This window comes from Buceros rhinoceros, unplaced genomic scaffold (assembly GCF_000710305.1).
Source record: "Buceros rhinoceros silvestris isolate BGI_N320 unplaced genomic scaffold, ASM71030v1 scaffold6917, whole genome shotgun sequence".
NCBI lineage: Eukaryota > Metazoa > Chordata > Aves > Bucerotiformes > Bucerotidae > Buceros > Buceros rhinoceros.
This window is the reverse complement of record NW_010423857.1, coordinates 43,128-63,562: the sequence shown is the minus strand read 5'-3', so window position 1 is coordinate 63,562 and position 20,435 is coordinate 43,128. Positions and strand designations below refer to the sequence as shown.

Here is a 20,435-nt window from a genome sequence, read left to right as displayed (position 1 = left end):
TAATTAAACCAGCTTATCTGCCATCCATACTAATTACTGTAGTTCATCTTAACTATATGCACTTCTGTTTCCATAAAGTCTCACAACTTATTACAAATAAAGGAATTCTTAAAATTCATAAACATAATCACTAGACTCAATTTCCAATCAGATAAGCACATTCCATTAGATTTGGAGGTAGGAGTAAAAATACAGAATGGGTATAGCAAATGTCTTGTCCAGAACACAGTTCTAGCTGAAGGAATGTTTTATTTCTTTCATTTATAAGGTATTGGAAATGTAGCAACTACTCTTGTTTCATTTTCTGAACAAGACTCTACCAGTCACACTGCAGGGAACAGCACAATGTTCTAAAACTACAGCCAGTAGGGTTCTGCAGTGCAAATCCTATGGGCATGAATGGAAAGCAGCACAATATGGTCTTATGTGTAGTTTACCTCAGGTAATACATTTCCCATTTATTATTTAATCATATTTACTCTTAACAGTGGCCCTTTCCCAATAACTTTTGTTGTTGCTGTTTCTGCAGTGTAGCCTATTTTAGTTCCCTAGTAAGACTGTTCAGTCCACTGTCACACTGGTCGTTTAAGTAACTGCAAACGTTGTGAGTTGTTGCTACTTTAATAACAAATCCATAGTCATGATTAATTTCCATGTAGAGAGGCAAGAATCATTTTGGTTTAGCTCAGTAATTGAGTAGTAAGTTGGTTTTCAACATAGTATGTTCTACTCAAAATCATGAAGATATGACACTGTGTTTTTGTAGACTTGCATGCCAAAATTAACCTGTGTCAAAGCAAAGAATATAGAATATATAGTCTTCTATCACTGACTGATATAAGGGCCTCAGTTTCTTTGAAGGTAAAAAAAAACAGTGAACTATTTCAAATGATGCCATGTATGCAAGTAGCTTTTATCACAAGGTACAGCAACACGGTGCAGCTTGGTGACTGCAGGCTAGCACCGAGAAAAGTTTGGAGCCAAAATAATACTGCTGTGTCAGCATAGAGCAGACCTCTGGCTAATTAGCATTGTTAGCTGTGTACTACCTTCTGCAAGCTCCTCCCATTCTGGGCAGGCCCCGGCCACCCCGTGCCCGGGTCTGTGATGTCCGGAGGTAGAGCAGCGACTCTTTCACGGGCACCCCCTTGCCGTGGGGAAGGAGCTTGCGTGCCCTTGTGAGGTTGAGAGCTGTGCTGCTGGTGGCATGTGCCTCCAGTGGGGTCTCCCAAGCCAGACAGGTCTCAGCTGAAGGGTCAGACAAAGTGTGTCCACGGGCAGGATGGGCTCACTAGCCTTTGGGCAACCGTCCTAGGAGAAGGACAACTCTCACGCCAAACCCGGGCAGATGGAGCTCGTTTAGCCTTGTAAGGCATCCATCATCTAAGAGAAGGACACTCTAACCAAACCTGTGACCTGAGGACTTCGCTGTCACCGTCCAAGCTCGCTAGGCGCTGGCAGATGAACCTCAGGTGTAAAGGGTGGAGCCAGTTCCGCGCACGCTGCGCCTCATCTAAAAAATCCACTGCGCAGGCTTGAAGGGTGCACTCATCGCTTGCAGTGAGCGTGGGAAAAGCCCTTCCCAGATCTTCGTTCGTGAAGCCAAGCCATGATGATGATGATGATGACATTCTGCAAGAACTGTGGACTTAGGGACTAAAGTAAGAGAGAAAATTAATGACTGTGGATCCTAAGGAGGGAGCAGCTCATCCATTGCTCTATTCCATATGAACTAACTCAAGCAGCCCTGGGCTGAGAGCATTAATTTTGCACTCCATTCCTAAATATTTGTAGGATGTGTCTGTATTCTGGAGTACATTTCTGAGGTGAATCTCTTGATCATCACTATCTAATATACTTTGACTTCACATCGTAGGGCAGTCTTGGTGTGCATGAACTGGGTTCTTTTGGGATGAAAAACAGGAAAATAACTCCAGGATCTCACCTAATGCACAGCAAATGTTTGTGAGAGTTGAGCTCCATCCAAAGTAAAATCCCCTGCAATACATATGGAGTGGACATTGGGTCCTTGGCAACAGCTATTTTACTCCACGGTTCTGCTCGAAATGGCCCATGCAGAAGTAGGAGTCTTCCCAGGCACTATACATGGGGCCTGGATGACTAAGCCAAACCTGCAGGTTCTTCTGGGAGGCAGAATCAGTGCCATTTGTAAGGGGCACTCAGGAGGTCTCTGGGGTTACCCGCCCTCCTGAAGTGCTGCCAATAGTAACTTGGTCAGCTATGAATTTGTCGAATCTTGAAGAGCCGCAAGGACAGAGGAGCTTCTCCTAGTGTCCAACCTGAACTTCCCAAGCTGTAATGTGTTGTCACTGCCATTGTTGTACTGGCTGACACTGCCAGAAAGAGCTTGGCTCCATCATCTTTATAAGTGCCTTAGAAGTAGTTGTAGGCTGCGGTTAGGTCCCCCTTACACTCTTCACCATAAAAAACAAGCCCAGATCCCTCAGTCTGCCCTTGCATCTGACCGAGTCAGTAGCCTCTCCAGATCTGGGGTGCCCAGAGCTGGGCGCAGCACTCCTCAGTGTGAGGGAGAGGAGGGTAATAACTTCCTGAGAGAGAAGTGAGGAGAAAGGGAGTGAGGCCACATTCCTCCGAATATATGTCTTATTTGCAGGGTTCAAATTGGATATGTAAAAACTATGCACTTCGTATTTAGGGTCTCACCTTGAGCGGTGTGCCCACAGTCAAACAGAAAGCTGGTAATGGAGCAAGGACTTGACTAATGCTTCTGGACTGTTGTCTTCAGAGCACATTAGCACAGTTAGTATATTTTAAAACACAAAATCGTAAGTACATAATATTGTTGCGCTTAGAATTTTATGAAAATTATTACGCCTTTGACATTTTTCCCCATCAAAAATTTGTGAAGGAAAAACTGTGATAATTCAGATAAATTGGATTAAGCTCATGGTTGGTCTTTTGAGCCTTTGTGGCATAGCCTTTTTACTTTGCTGAAAATTTCACAAGAAATAATCCTCTGGAGGCGTTCCGCATTGCTTTCTGTTTGTAACAATAAACGGTAATTATACTACACATTTGTGTAATATTACAAAGGCATCTTTAAATATTAAGAATATAATAAAAATTATGTAATTAAGTTACAGATTTCAGAGTCTCACAGAATTTTCAAAATAAAAAATATTATAAATTTGTGGTTCTATGAGCAGACCTCTGACTTACATGTGGCTCCGATAAATAAAATATTGTTAGAATTGCATACATACTCTGGTTTGCAACAATATGGGGATTGGTAAATCAGTTTTAACCTACTGTGTTGTTTCAGTGCAGTTATACAAATATTGCTTTAACTGTGGTAGATGTTCTTCATCATTCATAACTTACACTTTCTTCTTCATCACATGGTGCTCTGGTCTAGTGGTTTACAACAGCTGTGTTTTATTTTTGAAAATAAGTTAGCAACAGTGTCATCCCTCTGTGTCTTAACTGAGTCAACACTGCTCCCAATCTAGACCCAGCAAAATCCATCACATATCTTAGTCTTATTGGGAAAGACAATAAAATATATTACCTATACAAGATTTCATTAATAACCAAATTTAATTCACTTTTGAGAGTACTACACAGATGTGTTCAGATTAACCTGGACAGACAGAACTTAATGGTAATTTTGGAGTTGTTGCCATATTGTACTTTGTTATCAAAATGTGTCATCATGTTTGCCTTGTATCAGGAACAGTGTGGCCAGCAGGAGCAGGGCAGTGATTGTCCCCCTGTACTTGGTGCTGGTGAGGCCACACCGTGAGTACTGTGTCCAGTTTTGGGCCCCTCACTACAAGAAGGACGTTGAGGTGCTGGAACGTGTTCAGAGAAGGGCAACAAAACTGATGAAGGGTCTAGAGAATTTGTCTTATGAGGAGTGGCTGAGGGAAGGGGGAATGTTTATTTAGTCTGGGGAAGAGGAGGCTCAGGGGAGACCTTATCACTCTTTACAATTACCTGAAAGGAGTTTGTAGTGAGGTGGTTGTTGGTCTCTTCTCCCATATTATGAATGACAGGACGAGAGGGAATAGCTTTAAGTTGCGTCGGGGGAAATTTAGGTTGGATATCAGGAAAAATTTTTTTACAGAGGGAGTCAGTAAGCATTGCAACAGGTTGCCCACGGAGGTGGTGGAGTCCCCATCCCTGGAAGTGTTTAAAAGACACGTAGATGTGGTGCTGAGGGACATGGTTTAGGGACCCTGGCAGGTGCAAGGTGAACAGTTGGGCCTGATGATCTTAAAGGTCTCTTCCAACCAGATGATTCTGTGATTCTATGATTTTGCGTGGTGAGAATAACGTGGTATCAGAACCGTGCATTTAGTATGATAGCAAGAATCATCTGCAGCAAAAGATAGCAAAAATGATGCTATTAACAGCTTTCTTCCTTTTAAGATACTATCAGATTAAAGATGGTGAAGAAACTGATAGTTTGACACAATGTCTCTTATTCATGTTATTGATTTTTTTTTCTAAGTATAGAGTTCTCTTTCATCTTTGGTATATCTCTTTGTTCCATAGTATTTCTAATTCATAAAATTCATTTTCCTGAAAATTAAACAGAAGTCAAACTGATAAGGAGATTCTGACTGCTGTATTACAAAATAAATTCAGCTGCACTGTATTGAAATATGCTGCAACATTAAGATGTGTGCGAAGCCTAATGCTGCACATACAAACACATTTATGTAGGTGTTTGGAGATTATATCCTAGCACTTGATTTTCGGCCGGGATGGGGGGCTGGGGAGTGTTAAGGGCTCTTTTTTCTGTGATAAATCTGTGATAAATCTGATTGCAAGAACAGAGTTCATAGGAATATTGATAATGACATCTTTTTCCCCAACACAGACACAATAGCAGAAAGGAGTGCCCTAAGAGAACATGTGTATCCTAAGCTGAGAGAATTCTGCAGGGAAAACTATGGGCTGGAATTTCAGGTAGGTTTTGTTGTCTTGAGTCTTGCATTACTTTTTCTTGTAATTAACTCTATTTAGAACAGAAAACAGATATTTGGTAAAATAGAAAATAGCAAAAAATGTATTTCATATGTTAATTGTACTTAATTGATGTACTTGAATTATTTTACAGGCAGATTTGATATAAATTCTGAATAGATAAGAAAAACACACGGTTTTGCAATGCAACATTGCACTGGTGGTAACAAGAATACAGCTGACCACTTTCACATTAGAAACTTAATGAAACCATCTCTCCTTTAGATATGTCAAAATGTTTAAGAAGAAATAATGTTACATCAGAATTACTGTGTTGTAATTCTAGAAACCATGCTTAACTTAATATGCAACCTATTTTTAATTTCATGTAATCATTGTTGAAGTAGCACCATCTGTATACTCACGTAATTGTTATGTGTACTCTAACTAAGGGTCTTTCTTCCACTGTAATGTAGAAAATAATTTAACCAAGTGAATATTGAAACTGATTGATTACCAAAATGAACGTTGAACATACATATTCTGATTGTATACTATGGATTTGCTTCCTTTAATGTAAATTGTAAAATTCCTGTTGTTCAGTCAGTTCATGTTTTCCTTCGTGTTATGGTAGACATAGAGCTAGCCACATCTTTGGTAAAATCCAATTGGTAATAAATAAAGTTGCGTTTGACCTAAAACACATGATTCTGGCATCACAGGTAAAGTCACTGGTTCTTTTAAGTCTGGTATATCCTAATTCACAGTCTAGTAGTTCTTTAGTAAAGTCCTATATATATGTCAGCAAGCCTGGAACTGGCTCTCCGATAAGAGATACAGTGTGTCATATTGTAAAAATGTTGTTCAGTTTTTCAAAAATTCTAGTTCTCCATCCTCAAGCCTTCCTCACATACCTGTATTAACCTCCCACCTTAGTGACCCCAAAAACTCAGCTCTCCAGACTGTAGCTTACTTGGAAACAGCTAATGCCTTTTATGCAACATCCTGTTCCTCCCAGTGTATTATTCTTGATGCACATGCAGCTGGTTTTTAATAAAAATAACAAGTTCTTAAATTAGGATATTTGGTTTTAATTCCCTGAATCACAGTGGAGTTGCTGAATCTGCAAAGTAGTAAATTCCGGAGTGATTTTTGATTATGTCTATAAAAGAATTCCATCTGAAGGTCCTAGCTCAGCTGATTGGAAAGACCCAGCTGCAGTGGTACATGCAAGGACTAGCAAAAGATACTTAAATAATAAAGCATTTTTATCCTGTTACTACCATGTGATATTAATGGAAAACAGAAACTCTTTATTTCCGTCACCTTTGAGGAGACATCTCAGTGACAGGAGGGAAATGTCTCTTCTAAGTAGATCATAATCCACTGAATTCTTTGTGAGAGGAAACGTCTTTCTTCAAATGGATTGTAATGTAGTCTCTAGGGGAAGAATAATTCAAATGGATTGTAATGTAGTCTCTAGGGCAGGAATAATTAAGTTTAGTCTAGTTGATATTCATGGAAGCAAATTACTTTATTACATAGTTTCAACACCAGGAGCATCCTTATGTGATACGAGGTCTGAGAAACAGCTCCACTGACACATTTCTGAAAACAGCTAGAAAGCTATGACATTTCTGTGGAAACAAAATAGGAAAATCGGGACAAAAAATTACCAAAGGAAAGTAGTAAAGTAGTAAACCATTTTGGAGGAGACTCTGAGGTACACTTTATAAAAAACTTTTTTTTTTTTTTCCCTTTTCCACTCCTGATACACTGAGTTTCTTAGGTTAGCATGTAAAATCAAGACTACAGTTTTCGGTGGAGCAGTGTTAAGAAAGTATTATGTACTTTTCAGATGCAGGGATAAATTTATATTTCCTTGCACAGAGCAGAACACGTAACTTTTCATCTTTTCAACTTTTCCTGAGAACAGCCTCTTCTTCATAAACTATGACCCAAATTAAATGCATTTGAGTACACTCATTGCTCCAGCTTCCACTGAGTCGTCTGGCTGCACTGATAAGTGTTTCAGTTGTTGCCAAGCATGAGATCTGTCAGGTGTCATCAAATTGGTGGGAGCTGATAGGGAATGGACTTCCTTTTCCATTGAATCAGAAAGTATTTCTGAAAAACAGGTACTGGTGAAGACTGAAAAGAAGTAGCTGAGAAAAAGAATTCCAGAGTGCATGGTGTTTTGTACCTGAAATACAGTAAATTTTTAGGTGAGGACAGAGAGGTTAAAGAAAGCAATCGTAATAGAAAATTTTTGGAGGACAACTAACCATAGTTAATTAGCAGTATTACTCTTTTCTCCTTGGGAACAATGAACTGTTTCAAATCATTTTTACCACGCAATATATGCTAGAAGCAAAGTGGAATTTTGCATGAAAGAAAATTTTTTAGTGTGTTTTAAGCACTTGGAATTGATAAAGATACAATTATTTCCTTTCCTTAGAAAAGTCTGTGAATCTGTAAGACTGGTAGGATGAAAGCTAAAATAAGCAAAAGGAAACACTGAATTATGAACAAAAAGTCTGTGTTAGGTGACTAGCGTGGGACTGAACTAGACCACTGTCACTCCACTGTGTGTAAACAGCTCTCGCACGGAGCACTGGTTGTCATCTCACCTTGGCAGCCTGACTGAAAGTTAAAGTGGGTCTTTATCACCACAGTTTTTCCATGTATAAGTAAAAATGTGTTTCAAAATCAGATACAGTTGTCTTGTCCCATTTCTTTAAAATTCTTAAATCCTATTCATCTCAGCCAGCATAAAGAATAACTGATAAGCCTCTCATTTTTAAATTCCTGGTGCCTTTAGAGGATTGATGGCTAAAATATTTCCTCCTGCAGGACAAAATTACAACATATTAAGGTGCTATGCACCAAAATTGTTACCCAATAAAAATAATCTATAGTGTTACAACACAGAGAAGGTGCTGCTGAGACCCTACAGTATCTGCTATTCCAGAGAACCTCCTCTTCACATTTACAGAGTTAGCATGATTTCTGAACAGTTAATTAAAATAGAATTTGCTTTTATGTTTCAAATGAACTTGAGCAGCACAATAAATTCATTCAACCAGTCATTCAAATATTTTTGACTGTATGCTGAGATGCTCTAATTTTATGACTGGAATACTTAAGCTCTATCATACATCATTCAAGTAATCAGACAGCTGAATACAATGTGATGTTCAATAATGAAGTCATACACATAAATTACGGAAAGGAGAGAGGAAGAAGGGAACATTTTTTCCTAATCAAACTAAAGGAGAAGAGGACAGAGAAGAAATCATTGCAGGTGAGGGAGACAGGAAGGCTGTCTGACATTAACCAGCTGTAAACGTGAATTTTACATCAACCCAGTTATATATTAGGTCTTCAGGCTGATTTATGATCTGTTTAGGCCACAGCTAGTTTTGTGATTCTGTTTCTTATGGAAGCAGCAGAGTGCTTCCACAGTACCAGTAATATGACAAAAACATATGTCAAATTTTTTTGTTGTTTTGGTTGCGGTTTTTTTTAACTATCTTTTGGACAAATTTTGTTCAAGGTATTTACATGAAGTTCCCAATCAGTAGTAGCTTAAATGAGAGAGTACTATAGATGTACTATAGGTTTTATTCCAAAAGAAATGCATACCTATGATCCCTATTCTTTTTAATTCAATTTCCCACAATAAAAACCCCGCCTTTTAGTTAAAATGGGTAGGGAAATCACACTTCATCACTTAATTTCTTCAAATATTTGGTTTATTATTTATTATTTATTTAGTCCAGTTTCTTCCAGGACTTTGTTTTCAATTAATTACCATCACAAAACCGAGCCTGTAGCCACAGATGAAAGGCTGAACAAAGCTGGCTGCCACCACGTATCTATACAATCTCTGCTTCCAAAGTAACAAAGACCAGTTAACAAAGGAAGTACAATATTACAGAACTGCACATATTCTTTCTTTTGAGCCATGATGCAAGGGACGAGTTTATACCCTGTGGATGCAAGTGACACAGGGTGTCAAGTCATGGTCTTGACTATGATCCACAGCAAAACTCTGATTAATTTCCGTGAAGCCGTGATTTTATCAATGCTTTTGTCATTATTGTTAGCTATCCATTATATGCAATCCAGTAGCAAATAAAGACTACATCAAATCAAGATCTTGTCATGCTAATCTCTGCACAAAAATATGAATATGAAATGAGAGACTGTCCCAGGAGGTACTATCTGGGAGTGAAAGTAAGAGGCTTGAATTCTCATTTACCTAAGGAAACCCTGACAGTCCATGTAAGGGCTGCATGTCGATGTCATTGCCTTTTCCTGCACTACAGAGTGACGCTTAGCAGTACATGGAATGTTGACAAAGCTGATTTTTAATTCAATAGGTAAAAAGGGCATATGATAAAAGTAACAATACTGCGTCCTGTTTTCCAGGTCATAGACTTATACTGGGGAGTTGAAGCAGATGAATGGGACAGTCCTGAGCTGCAAAAGACTCGTATGAAGCTGTTAGAAGATTGCTTGAAAAGTTCTGCAGGTCCATGTTTTGTTGTGGGTATAAAAATAATATTTTACTTTACCACAAAAATATAATGTTAGCTGTCCTAACTTGCATGCTTCAGCAATAAATGTATTCTTTTCTTCTTCCTAAAATATTAGATATTCCTCACTGTACAGTTGCTATACCGCATCCAAATGTTTCCCTACCCAGCACTGTAGATTGACAGTGATTATTCAGTATTAGTGGAGAGAAAAGAAAGATCTTTAGTGATCAGTCCCCATAGCAAGAAGGATTTAGAAAGGTATGACTGTACTACTGTCACAACAGAAGTATGGACTACTCGTTTAAGGAGGCCACCATTAATTAGTTCTTGGAGCTTCACACATGCATTATTGGCTGGCCTTGAAAGACTTACTTATAAAACCTCAGCAGCTCCAAGAACTATCTTCTGTCACCTGCATTTTGCTAGTTTGTGTCGTAAAGCCAGGAGAAGTTAGGATGCCAGGTATGAGAGAGTGAAAAGACTGGAGGTTGATGACGTGAGGAAGCTCTGAGTCTTTGTGGTTTTCCTGCTCTTCTGCCTTCTCTTCTCTGTTGCCAGAACAAGCATTGCCTTTAGGATTCTTCAAGAGCCAGCAAAGCTGGCAAAAAAAGATACATCTTCACTGGCTTTTCCTATTAGACCTAAAGGAGAGATGGAAACACCTTTACAGGAGTGGTTTATAAAGCTTTACATAGTTCTTTTAATGTCATAGAGGTCTTTTTCTGTAGATGAACCTGATATTTTACATCAATCTTAACATTCTTCAGCTGTTCCTTGCAGCTTTTACAGCTGAAGTAGTATGAATTTATGCCAAACATTGTGTAGGATTCTAATAGCTGAAAGGCCCTGTCTATGTAAAGTCCTGCCAGGTGTGCTTTTCCCCCTTCCAATCAATCATATACAATAGATTTTGCAGTCACTGTCACTGATTTTATATTAAATATGTAAGAATATATTCACAATAATGCATTTTTTTCCTCTTTATTCTGTGCTTAGAAAGATTTTTACTTTGTTTTAAGATGAACATAGTTAACTTGAAAAATATTTAAAGACCAGTTTAGTGCATGGTATGCTGACCATATTTGTTTTCAGTGCATAGACAAAAAATACATGACTTTTGATAAATGCCTTTTCCCAGCTGCTTAGAGAGTAGCATAACCTCTTTATCTGTGAAGAGTAAGGCAGTAAGGCTGACTTTAACTTTCTGGGTAAATCTAGATAGAGAATCTGTCTAATGAGATTGGCTATTCAGTGCTATGTACTGCACCTACAGCATCTACATAGGTCCCTCCGAAAGTAATGCCTCTGCTTTATTTCCATGGAAACTACCACAGATACAAAGAGCACAATAACACTATGTGATAAAGCACATTCTCAGCTACAAAACACTGTTTTTTGACGTAGTCACCACCACTGGCTGTGCATTTTCACCAGCGATGAACAAGAGCCTGTCTGCCGTGCTTGTAAAAATCTGCACCAGTGGAGGTGACCCACCATCACTGTCACCACTGCTGAATGTGCCACCCACCCCTTCACTGTGCTGCCACTCACTGTTTGGTCTCCATAAATGTTCAGCAGCATCGATGAATGTCAGTGGGTGCAATTTTTTCCTCATGGAGGAATTCAGTTACATCCCTTTTCTTCATATGCACTGCCATGTCAGACACCGTGTTGTCAGATGGCCCCTCTGCTGCCATCTGCCACACGGCAACATTTAACGGGATATGGGCAGGAAGGTTCAACCTCTACCGCCAGACCACCAACATCCGCCTCTGACGTCGTGGGCCAACACAGTAAAATAAGAGGCGTGACTTTCAGAGCAGCCATCTTATTAAAGGATTGAAACAGAAGACAAGATGACTTGGGAAGAATGTGAGTTTATTTTGAATATTAGAAGTATTATGTGCAAGGGTGACTTAGTGAAAGTACAAAAATGTCCACAGTGAGTAGGACTTTCTATGACTAAGGAAACTTCTCTAAAAGGTAAATATTTCTGTGATCCCAAAACATATTTAATTATTTATCAGCTGTCTTGAGGCTCCATCTTTGTGAGAAATAAATGGGGGATATATGACAATTATTTTTTATGAATAGTTGTAGGACTGCAGAGATATTAGGATAAGTCTGAATTTAAATTAACCTCTGTAAAACTCTTCATTTGTGTTCAAGAAGACAACCAAGTTTATTTTAAGACAAGTTACTCGCAGAGAAAAAAAATACATATCCTGCCTACATTAGGTAAATTCAGTTCCAGTTTCTACTGCTGTAGAAATACGAGAGCATACAGGGCAAAAGACAGACTTGTTCAGTATCTATCCGTCATGCCGGATGTTTTCTGACTTAAATGCTTTTCTCTTATACACCAATTGTTAGTATAAGTTTTAGTAAATTACAAACATTTTGCTATTACATGTCTCTATTACAAGTTTTCAAGGATTGGTCTGAAAGTAAGAAAACATTGCTTCTGTTTACTACTGACGTACTACTGATTGTTCTCCCCATAGTCACTTGTTTATTGCCACAGGAAGGTTAGCGGAAGTGTTTATTGCCCAGATATCAAAGGACACATGCCACTCTCCTTCGACAGCTTTAATTCCATCTTACCAACCTGTGTTTTGGTGTTATACTTCAATAGAAAACAATTTTAAGACCACGCCTTTACTATTCTAAATTTTCTTTTTTATTTGCTAAGAAAATCATTTTTAAAAGGTAGATTTCTCCTCTATACCTAAATGTAGCTAAGTGAACTCTAATTCTTAGACATCATAATGAGGCAAAGAAGAGTTCTGGAAAAAACTGCAAGTCCTTGATTATTTTTTCTTTTTTTTTTTTTTTTTTTTTTTTTTTTTTTTTTTGGGAAGAATTTTAAAGATTTAGTGAACTGAAATCCCATGGGGACAGAAGGGATACTAAGCAATGCCTGCTGTGAAGGCTGGAGATCACGTCTCTTGATGCCAAAAATTAGACATAGAGCAAGCTGTAGTGTGTGTTGTTCTGTACTTTTATCACACCCTTACAACCATTTTGCTGACACTGTTTCATTCACCTGTTTGCCTCACTCCGTCATTTAGCTTCAGAGCCCTGAGGAACGAAGGCCGTTCTCAGCACTTGGCTGCAGGGAGCCTGGCACTTGGAGTACTGAGTCTGGGCTGCGTTTGATGCTGTCATGACACTGTTTTTCACAAGCACACACTGGCCCAGATCTCTAGAGAGTTTGGGTAGCTTCTATGTTACATGACTAAATTTAGCTTTCTGCGTTTATTTTTCTACTTTGTATCTTCCCTTTGATGAAGAAGCAGATTTGGAGCAGAAAGGCATGGCATTTTCCTTAGACATGGGTGTTCTAAAATCTCTGACAGTGAAGGAAACCTCGTCACACGCCATTGCTGGGTATTTTTTAGCAGCTCAGAATTTTGAGACTGTTGAGAACCGCCTGCCTGATATTGTTACTAAGGAAAGAAATGAAGCCAAATCAGAAATTTTAAACAGAACAAAACAGTTAGCAAAGAGGTTGCAGTGAGCTGACAACTTCGGTATTTATTCCAGGTTTTCCAGTTATGGACTAGAGTAATAGCTCTCCCAATCACTGGACTGGCAAACCCACAGAAATCTCTTTATGCACATTTGGGTTTTTGGTTTGTTGTACCTTAGAGGGATGGGATTTATTCCATTTACAACACAAATTTAATATTATTCTACTGCAGCAAGCACAATTATTTTTATTTATAGCAACATAATTAAAAACTGACTTTGGCAGTGCAGGATTTGGGCAACTTCCCATTTCTTGAGAAAACTTTATAGAATGTACTACTTCCATTCAGCTGGGTATTTTTTTTACTCTTCAGTTACCACTTTTTTAATTCAGACACAGGTCTGGGATTAAATTGTGCTAATCAGAATTAACTAGCAGATACAGATTGATTTTAGAAAGTGTTTCTTTATGGCACCTTGTTCCTGCATTGTGATATTAGATGGAGAGGAACTGAAATTCAGGTTTTAAATTAGTGCAGTTGCATAAGTTGGAAGTCGTAAGCTCTTCTTTAGATATGAAGAAAAATCCAAATTGAACACATTCATAAACACAAAGGAGGAAGGAGTTCTGAAAAAAATGCCAATTCATTTTCTGTGACATTTTCTTTGCGATGTACAGTCCCCCTCTTACCCACTGCCTGATCTCTATCAACACTTGATCCGATTAAGAGAGAGGGGAGTTGTTTATTTTGTGGTTAGGTTGGCTTTTTCATTTGGCTGGTTTTTTCCTGTGTAAAATCAGTGCCTGTTATAGATGACCATTTAAAAACTTGAAGCCTTTACATACCACACTGTTTTTATCTACAGCATAATTTATTAAGATTTACGTATGAGAGGAAAAGGACTGTTTTTGTGGGGAAAATACTTCCTGTACAAATTTTATGAAGAAATCATACTGATTGTCTCTGGAATCCACACAGGGAGATTGAAATGCAATATATTTATTAAATTGTGAACTGCTCAAACTCTGCATTGCATAACAATACCAAAACCAAAATACACTGAGTGCATCACGGGAACCTTTATGTTTTTGGGGGTTATGTTTCCTAGTGAATTCATGAGTTGGCAACACAGACAGGGTGGTAGAGTGATAGTAAAGCCTATATTATCATTCTGGAACTAGTACTGAACTAGTACTGATCATGAACAGGATTAATCTATTACACATCTAGTCTCGACACCTTTAATAACTAGTAGAAAGATATAGATATCTCCACTAATATCTAAGTCCTCTTCTGAGGAAACAGATGACTGTTTCTCCATTAAGAGCAAGGAGACAGTAGGGAGTTAGATCGCTAATTTAGGAATCCAAGTACAGTGCTTGATATCAGTTAAGGCCTCGAGCTATTTAGGGTGTTGTTAGTCTATAGTGATGATTTGCTGAATGAGTTTACTGCCCTTTTATCGAGGTTCCCTAACTAATACTCCAGTACTAATCTGCAGTTGATTATGCCTTAGTACAGATGAGAGAACTGGCAGGCTTCTCTGCTCTTCTGTTCAAACACACTCCGCACGTTATGACACGTGGGTGCTCTCTTCCATCTGTGCAGCACCACACAGTCTCTGCCTGAACTGCTGTTCCTGTATGACTATGTCCTGAAAAATTGTAAAATGAAAGGGAGAAACGGAAATAAAATAGTTTGTCACCTGTAACAATTTTCTCAATTAAATATGTTTGGGTTTGTACAAACCTAAGAGATTCTCTCCACCTGTCATTCAAACCTTCTGGTCCAAAGAACAGTAAAAACATTTTCTACCTACTCTGAGGGGCCATTTTAATTTACATTTATCTCTCTGAAATTATTGACAGCTTGTTGTTAACTTAAGCATTAATGAACCATTAAAAAAGACCTAGCATTATAAAATTGGAATTCCAGTAGGATTTTGAAAGAGTATTAGTAATTTACAATGTGTGGCATGTCCTTAAATCAACCTGAAATTGAAGGCGAGATATGGTAAATCGAGGAGTGAAATGCTTTCTACATCTCTGGATCTTCCTGTCTACACCATAATGCATGCTTTAATCAGTCCATGAGATAGATACACTGCTTCTTCGTTCTCTTTGCTTAGTACAAATGGCTGATAATTAACTCTAAAAACATTGCAGCTCAGAGAAAATCCCAAATTGTATTACTCCAGCTCTGCTGAATCTCCTCAACTCCCATTTCAGTTCTGGTGTTACTCTGGGGTTTATTCCCACTGTGAAAACCAAATATATATACAGGTTCTGGAACAGCTGAGTTACATTTTGCTTTTGCTCTCCTGGGAAAATCGCCACACATTTTAAGTTAGGGAGGCTAAAGTCAGTGAAATGTGTCTTTAGTCAAACAGCCAGTTTAGGGAGAATGCTTAGCACCAAGTGGTCTTTGGGAATTCAGCAGAAGTTACATGTGCTTGGTACGTTTCAGAATTTAATTTCCCTCAAGGAAGCAGCTCTATATATAGTTTTTAAGTGAATGAGGAGAAATAGCTGGAACCAGACATGGCACAACAGCCTGCTTCTCCCAGTAAAGTTTATTCCAAGAAACAAATATCAACCTGGGAATGTCCATTTCACTCTGCATCTGATTGAAAACCCATCCAAAGAAGAATTCCCTCTAACGTAAGCGGGACTGGGGTCATACAGCATATCAGGAATGGCTTCATAGAACTTGTTGGCATTAATCTGAAGTGAAGTATATGTCTGAAGACACTAATCCTGTTTCAGATGGACTTGGCCAACAGGAAGGATTCTCCTGTGAATTTAAAAGTAGAGTTTTATACATTTTTTTTAAATCCTTCAAAACAGAGAAAGTTATTAGATTTTAAAGACGCTATGCGACATTCCCCTCAGCAAGCCATGGCTGTCTTTCGCAGCCTCCAAACTAACAGGGAAATGGTGTATATCTCTTTCCACGTTGTTTGTCTCTGAACAACAGATACACACAAAGTGGAATCAAGCACAGAGTGATGTTATATGATTAAGCTATTGAAAGTGAGTTCCTTGATCTGCTTTAGGGCTGGGAATGTAGTTTTCTGTGAATCATCTCTGATTCTCTAAATCTAAAATATAGGGTCTAAAAATGCTTACTCATTTTATAAACGTATCCCATTGAAAATAGCTACAAGATTCATCAGGCAGCTTTTCCATGGAACGTAGAAACTGCATGGTTTTTGATGTAGTCTTAAAATAGGTTGCATTTTCAGCCTACATTCAGAAGACTGTACATACTTTCTGCTCAGTCACTGTATTTCTTTTTCTTGACATAAACAGAACTTTTGTTGCTTCATTCCGGAAAGGTTAAGTTTTATATTTAATATAAATTACTGTATTAGTGAGAACAAGATCAGCATGAACTCAAATTTCCATTATTCTATATATAATGTGTAGAGGAAGAAATAGGCTTTTGAGATTTATAAGATTTATTTTCTCTTGACCCTCAAGAGCTTTACCAAACCATCTTCTGAGGTAGTATTGTAATCAGTTAGGGTAATGGTCTGCTCTACAAATGACACTGTAGATAAGAAAGCCAACACTGGCTCTTCTGCAGAAGGGATGGGGGGGAATCCTAAACCTTGCAATTCTATTTCTGTGTAAACAAAGAGTACGCTTCACAGCATTTAGCAGGCAGTTGATAAGTTCAAAGAGAACTCTTAGTGCTATGGCTTGCACCTAGAATATATACCTTCCCTTTTCTCAAGTACAGAGATTCACCTCAGGGATCCTTTGGTTCTCCAGTAAGGGACCCAGAAACAAACACCTGACCACAAAGTAATTAGTTCACTTTTCAGTTTGATTACTGTTAAGTCCAGCTAGCAGTAGTTGGGTCTGTTTTTTTAGGACAACTAGAGTGTATAATTTCACAGGTTCCTTTCTTCTTCAGTGAAAGATACTAATTTACACAAGTAAAATTAGAGACAGTATCAGTGTTCTTCACAGTAATACTGGTATGCATCCATAAGCATATTGCCTCTTTTCTCTTAAAATATTTGCTTTTAGTGCAAAGTGCTTTTTATTGGAGTTACTGTTCTGTTAGCATGCCATGTAGCAGCTAATTATCATATATTTCTTTCTTTCATAACTGGAAAAAACCTCGTAAAGTAACTTTCCATTCCACCTCAAAAATATGAAGTGGAGAATACTTCCTTAGAATCACAGAACGCTTTGGGTTGGAAGGGACCTTCAAAGGCCATCTAGTTCAACTCCCCTGCAGTGAGCAGGGACATCTTTAGCTAGATCAGGTTGTTCAGAGCCACATCCAATCTGACCTTAAATGTTTCCAGGGATGGGGCATCTGACATCTCTCTGGGCAACCTGTGCCAGTGTTTCATCACCCTCACTGTAAAAAATTTCTTCCCTATCTGGTCTAAATCTACTGTCTTTTAGTTTAAAACCATTATCTCTTGTTCTGTAGCAACAGGCCCTACCAAAAAGACTGTCCCCATCTTTCTTCTAAGCCCCCTTTTAAGTACTGGAAGGCTACAGTAGAGTCTCCCCGGAGCCTTCTCTTCTCCAGGCTGAACAACCACATCCCTCTCAGCCTGTCCTTATAGCAGAGGTGCTCCATCCCTCTGATCATTTTTGTGGCCCTCCTCTGGAACTTCTCCTACTGGTTCATGTCCTTGTTGTGCTGAGGACTTCAGAGCTGGACACAGTACTCCAGGTGAGGTCTCATCAGAGTGGCCTGCTGGCCATGCTTTTTTTGATGCAGCCCAGGATACCATTGGCTTTCCGGGCTGTGAGCACATATCGTCAGCTGATGTCCAGCCTTTCATCCACCAGTACCCTTAAGTCCTACTCCGCCGGGCTGCTCTCAATCCCTTCGTCCCCGAGTCTGGATTGATACAAAGGATTGACCTGACCCAGGTGCAGGACTTTGCACTTAGCTGTGTTGAACCTCATGAGGTTCACATGGGCCCATTTCTCCAGCTTGTCCAGGTCCCTCTGGTTGGCACCCTGTCCCTCTGTTGTGTCAACCACACCACTCAGCTTGGTGTTGTCTACAAACTTGCTGAGGGTGCACTCCATCCCGCTGTCTGTGTCATCAGTGAAAGTATTAAACAGTACTGGTCAATGCTATGGAATACGATAAGCTCCATGTTCTTTTCTTAACTATTTTGCATAGTATAGAAATTTCTTTAATGCTTAAAACCCTTTAAAAGAATTTAGAATAGCTATGAGTGCCACTTCTTGTACCTCATTGCCTGGCCACATAGTTTTGCAGAGCATATACTCTGCCTCTCAGTTGTGCCATTGCATGGCATAAGCAAGATAGTGGTTTTATTGAGAGAAGTGTCATGACCTAATGTTCTTTGCTCTATTTCATTTATTTCCTATGATGATTTGCTACAGAATTTTTAAACGTTTAGCTAATTACTTGACCTTTTACCTTTAGGCAATATTTAGTGCTTGTACACTTATAATTAATTTTAGGTCTGATTACCTTTTAGTTAAAAACTAATGTTAGAAAAGGCATGAAGATATCCCAACAGAAAGCTACTATAGATAGGTTATGTTTTAATCTATTCCGTTCTTGCAGAAGTATGGTAAGTGAAAGTTAAGAGGATTTATAAAGAAGGCTTTTCCATCTATATTATCAATGGAAAACTAATATTGAAGTACAATAGTTTTTGAAATGTGGCAGCTCTGTAGTTGGCTTTATGAATGGTTAGCATTCTCATTGAGAAAATAATGTTTTGGTACAATTGGCATGTCAGGATACAGAAATCAAATAAAAGTCATCAAAATCCAGAACTAGTCAAAATAAATAATATAGGGCATTCCACAAGATTTGATGTTACATTATGCTACTTGTTTTGCATAGAGTCATAAACATTAAATTCTGGATGCTGTGGAGGGGTGGCATTATAATCTGCTAGAGCTAATGTCTCTTAAACTAAAATTTGCCCTTGGGCCTTTATCTATTTTGTATCCCTGCAAAACATGTTTATTAATGGTGTTTTGGGTGTTTCACTACACTACATGGGTCATGTCAGGCTCATGGGGTCTGTATTATTCTGTGCAAGTTGTGAAATCATTTTGTTGATATTTAATGACAAAATTAGGTTTTCATTTGTAGATGCAGTGAATATCAATCTGTTTAGCTCTAGTAAGAAAAAAAAACCCAGGAAAAATAAATTTTCAGCCAAATCTCCTATCACATTACAAGTAGCTTCTGTTTTCCTGAAATTGGGAGAGTTGTTAAAAATGCTTGTTATACCATGAGTGATCTCTGCCTCTGATAATACTCATTAATTAACACTTTCTAATACCTTCACAGTGGTTATCTATGTTACTGAGAAACACCGCTTAATTATGTTTTAAAAAAGCATAAATATAGAGGTCTGTTTCCAATAAAGACTCTGTGTATGTACTTACTGTAGGATTTAGATAGGTTTTGCAGTCCTAAAAACCCCTCCTGAAGTTGCTACAACTTTGGCAGTGACTACAGGCTAGATGCCTCTCTGTTAATCCATTAGGTGCCTAATTCATCTCTTCTTTCCATGCTCAACATTACCTTAATCTAAACTCTTTGTCTCATAATTTATCACTTAAATACCATCCCAAAATGGGAATTTAGAAACAAAGCAGCCCTTCTCATAAGAACTAGCAAGGTCTTATTTCCCAGAAAATGGTGTATCTTCTTCCTTTCTGGCTCCATGATGCCTGTATCCCTGAATGCTTAGTAAGGCACATTAAACAGCAACAGTAGGAGAAGCTTTTCTCCATTAGCCAGCCTTCACCTGTGAGATGCAGGACAAGATTTCAAATCCTTTCACAGTTCCTCCACGCTTGGGTGAGTGTTGTGATTATTTTACAAAGCAGGGCAGGTTACACCACAATGACCTCCTCTAAAAGACAAGATTGACCTCCTTATGCTTCCAGGAAAGGTACTTTTCCCACTCCCTGTAGGAAGGGTAGTGATTTCCACAGAGAAGGTTATTGACTCCAGTCTGGGCTGGGTGCTAAATCCTAATCCTTGTGATGTTTTTCTACCCAGCTCCACTGTTATAAAGCATTACGGGATCTGTCAGAGAGTAGCCAGGAATATGGACTGCAGTAGAAGTTACCTGCAAGTTCCTGAGCTCTATATATGGAAGGAAGAATGTGCACACCTGTCTGGAAATCTCCCACCAAATTTAAAAAAAAAAAAAAAAGGCAAAATTGGAATGATACATTTGTTTGGAGGAGAATCAAAGTAAGTGAGCAGCTCAAATCTATAGCCAGAGGTAGGCAAAATCTTCTCCAGTTCTTCCTCTACCTTTATTCACAGACCTCTTTCCTAAGTTTATTCTTTTTGACTAATTTTCTCATCTGCACCCATGCTCCGGGAGTTCAAAGACCCAGCAATGACAAAGGGTGAAGGAAAAAGCAGCAAATTGAACTAAACTGGTGTTTCATGATCATACAGAAGACAGAAGAAAGAG

General features: G+C 38.6%; 1 protein-coding gene across 1 annotated transcript in view; it reads left to right on the top strand.

The window, feature by feature from the left end:
• The first annotated feature begins 2,066 nt into the window (after positions 1–2,066).
• NWD2 (NACHT and WD repeat domain containing 2) overlaps positions 2,067–20,435 on the top strand; it is a 36,222-nt gene continuing 17,853 nt past the window's right edge. The window contains exons 1-3 of the mRNA XM_010140571.1: positions 2,067–2,169; positions 4,868–4,956; positions 9,388–9,504. Of these exons, the coding sequence (XP_010138873.1) occupies positions 2,067–2,169; positions 4,868–4,956; positions 9,388–9,504 (309 nt within the window). The remainder of the gene's footprint in view (positions 2,170–4,867; positions 4,957–9,387; positions 9,505–20,435) is intronic.